Source organism: Cryptotermes secundus, unplaced genomic scaffold (genome assembly GCF_002891405.2).
Source record: "Cryptotermes secundus unplaced genomic scaffold, Csec_1.0 scaffold601, whole genome shotgun sequence".
NCBI classification, from domain to species: Eukaryota; Metazoa; Arthropoda; class Insecta; order Blattodea; family Kalotermitidae; genus Cryptotermes; species Cryptotermes secundus.
Genome location: NW_019726230.1, coordinates 24,247 through 27,733, shown reverse-complemented (window position 1 = coordinate 27,733; position 3,487 = coordinate 24,247). Strand labels below are relative to the sequence as shown.

General features: G+C 38.8%; 1 protein-coding gene across 1 annotated transcript; it reads left to right on the top strand.

Moving 5' to 3' along the window:
* The first annotated feature begins 688 nt into the window (after positions 1-688).
* LOC117282045 (gastrula zinc finger protein XlCGF49.1-like) lies at positions 689-3,487 on the top strand. Its single transcript, XM_033751303.1, has 2 exons — positions 689-899; positions 3,101-3,487. The coding sequence occupies exons 1-2, from the start codon at positions 720-722 to the stop codon at positions 3,485-3,487; spliced, it is 567 nt and encodes a 188-aa protein (XP_033607194.1). The 5' UTR covers positions 689-719.

Here is a 3,487-nt window from a genome sequence, read left to right as displayed (position 1 = left end):
TAACTTTCATTCAAAAGAAATATCTGGTCATGAGCCCCAGCTGGGGCTCGACACCAAGGCAGACAGACTGACTGACCGTCAGTTGTAACATGACCTTGACCCTGGCCTTGTCCCCACAGAGGTATACCTGCACCGTTCTTGAAATCGGCACTATGGAGACGAGTGATCAGCTCCAAGACCGGGCCTATTTACCGCCGTGGAAATATCCTCCTCCACCAAATAGACGAGAGTCTCAGTGGGTTTGAGGCATGTTCTGGACTGTGGAGAGAAAAGTATCCTGTTCCTGTCGGGGATATAACCCCCGGTGTCCCGCATGCAGCTCCTCTGTATAAAGACAGAGCTATTTCGGATCAACTTAAGTTGAATTTTGTCTTCGAACGGCAGCTTAATTGCTTCAATTCAACATATAAGCCCTCAACGGCTCTATTCCATATATGTGGCGAAAAGACTGAAAAATTTGCCTATGAAAATCAGTTAATTTTTACCAACTGCGATTCAGTGCAAAGCAATAGAACCAGTGGAAAAACGTATTCATATGTAAATACGCATTGCAGTAGCATAATCTGTAATTAATTTCAAAGAACTGGAATTGTCAATAGCAGGGATGCAAACTTTCCGAGTCATGTATTGGAATATCATATCAAATTTTATTGCTTCATTTTCTGATATTGCAGTGATGCATTTCATTGCACTCTCCTGTGTGTCAGAGTCTCATCTTCATGTGTGTTCACCATAGAATAACAGAAGAAGAGGAAGAAGAAGAAGAAAAGAGAATGATAGCAAGTGACGAAGTACGCCTTGAGAGATTGCGAAGGACGTATCATTCCATAGCAACTCGAGTCCCAAAAGTAATTCTGACACGAATTGACTGGACATTTCCTGCTTTGAAGAATCAGGCTGTAAGTGTTGTGTGTTCAATTATAAATTTATAGTAGAAGCATTTTTATTACTAAATTTCTTCAAATAATAATTGCCTTCATCTAAATTGTATGTCCCAGGCAACTACATCGTGTGCATTTATCTTCATTGCAGTTCACTCTGTTTATGTGATGGATCTCTATAAATCTCACATCCCCGTAGGCTTACTGACCTTCATGTTACAAGCGAAATTTCAAAACACTTAGGCACAACAGAAATTCACTCCAATTTAAGACACGTCCAAAAAATTTTTTCCGCTAATATCCTGTCTCTTATTACACTCGCAGTTCTCTCTTGGTGTTCTACGAGGCTACATTCCTAAAGGTTTTAGCACAAATATACGGTATGCATATGTTTCCCCCAGTTCCAAATTTCTCGGGCCGTCTTTTTCTTAAAGAAGCAACGCATTTCCGATGCAAATAACAGAAGGGAGTGTTATATAGTTAATTAATATAAATTAATAAGAACCTCAACAATAATCACAGGATAAGTATTTTAAGTATCAAAAAAGAAGGAATAAGTGACTACACATTCGGAATTAATGCTGTTTAATCCCAGATTTCAGCAAATGTACAAGAACAAGTGTCAATGCTTTGGTTCAATGCCGTCTATATCCAACTTCGTTTACTATTCTAACGTTTTTTTTTTGACACTATATCTTTTTGGTCTAACCGACCATCTTCATATGTACAGGTTGTTCTGATTAAGGAATCTGCTTTTCACTGTAATGCTTTTTGTTTCTCTTATGTTTCCCTCGGATTACTTCCGGTTATGTGGGTTAGCCATTTTCTTTCTCTTTCGTTTCCTTAACCTGCACGTGTTTGCCTTATCTGTAATATATGAAGTGATATATTATAGTATTATTTTGAGTTACACCGATACACGTAACACATATTCATAGCATTACATGAAAGAAACACCAGAGAGCAGCACACAACACACATTATGTCTTAGGAAGCAACACAACCTACCTTACAAAAAGACCTACAAACACGGCCCATGATAGTGGACAACACCAAGCAAAAACAACCAAGACAGACGCAAGCAACAAATCAATCAATACCGTAAATAATACCATAGACCCGTTAACTGAATATAAATATGTACCTCAAAACAAAGCTCTAACGTAACACATGGCTAATACAAATAAAGCAAAAGTCATATAGATAAAGGACAGCAAATTGAAAACAGATAACTAACGAACGTAATAAGAAGTTAATTGAGGCATCTGCATAAGGCACAAAACGGTTTTATAGTGAGCAGCAAATTCCTTGTACACGTGAAGAGGGCCGAAACGTGTAGGGTTTGTCACCGAAGTTGCACATAGACGGCATTAAAGGAAAACGCAGAGTCAGACCTGTGCAGTAGAACAGGATCCTGCAACGTAATTTATGTACAGAAATATCATTTGCACACGCTTGAACGTGCTCTGTACCAGTAAGATTTTCAAGAACTATTCCAGTCAAATTTCAAGACATACAAGGCAAAGGATGATTTTTCACTCGATATTTATTCCGGTTGATGGCAGGACCAGTTTAACTGATTGGGTTAGCCAACGCGTAGCATGGCGTAAGACGCAACATTTCCACTTAAATTGGCAGGCAAATGCAAGTATCTGCTTAGATAAATTTATGTTTGGATTACTAAATTTGAGGATAAAGCTGGGACAAAATATCATCATGGTCTCTCCTTGTGTAACAGGATTTGTAAAGGACTCGTTTATTACTGCAAAATGTCTCCGAGCCTAACTCCACTGCGGGTTCTTATAGCATTTATGTTTTTTTTTCAGAGTATTAAATTAAAAGCAGCAAATATTGAAGCAACACACGTCAATAAGGTTTTTAATGTCAAGGAAATTGGTCGTGAACAGGAAACAGAATTGTTAAGCAGAGAAGAAAACTTCGATTCTTGATTAATATGTAAGAAGTCATTCTCTCGAGGGAATAATTTCTTGGTTCATTCAAGTGGAAATAGCAGAGAAAGGATGTCTCGTTGTGAAATGTATGTCACACTGTTAACTCCTGAGCATAATGCCATAGCAGGGTCAAGAGGTCTCAGAGAATCTTTTTCTTGCAAAGACTGCAAGAAGTTAACAAGTCACTCTAATTTGTATAACCATACCAAAGTGCATGCTGCAGAACGGCAAATTTCTTGCGAAGTGTGTAAGAAATCGTAAGCCCAGCGATCTAACCTAAACAAACATCTCAGAATTCACAATGGAGAACTACCATTTTCATGCGAAATGTCTGAGAAAACGTTCGCACAGCGCTATCGTCTAAACAGGCATCTCAGGGCACACAGTGGAGAGCGACCGTTCTCTTGCGATGTGTGTCAGAACCTGTTCACTCAGCTCCATTACCTAAAAATTCATCTCAGAATACACAGTGGAGAGAGACCCTTTTATTGCGAAGTGTGTAAGAATAATTTCGCTAATAGATATATCCTGAAGAATCATCTGAGAGTGCACAGTGAAGAACGGCATTTCTCGTGTAAATTGTGCAAGAAAAGGTTCACTCGCCGCTTCCTTCTGAATATGCATCTCAAATCACACATTACAGAACTAGCATGA

Excerpts from the sequence above, each read along its gene's own strand:
- LOC117282045 (XM_033751303.1), top strand. The coding sequence starts at position 720 with ATGTGTGTTCACCATAGAATAACAGAAGAAGAGGAAGAAGAAGAAGAA. Across the intron at positions 900-3,100 it reads CTGCTTTGAAGAATCAGGCT|CGATCTAACCTAAACAAACA; the intron begins GTAAGTGTTGTG and ends TCGTAAGCCCAG.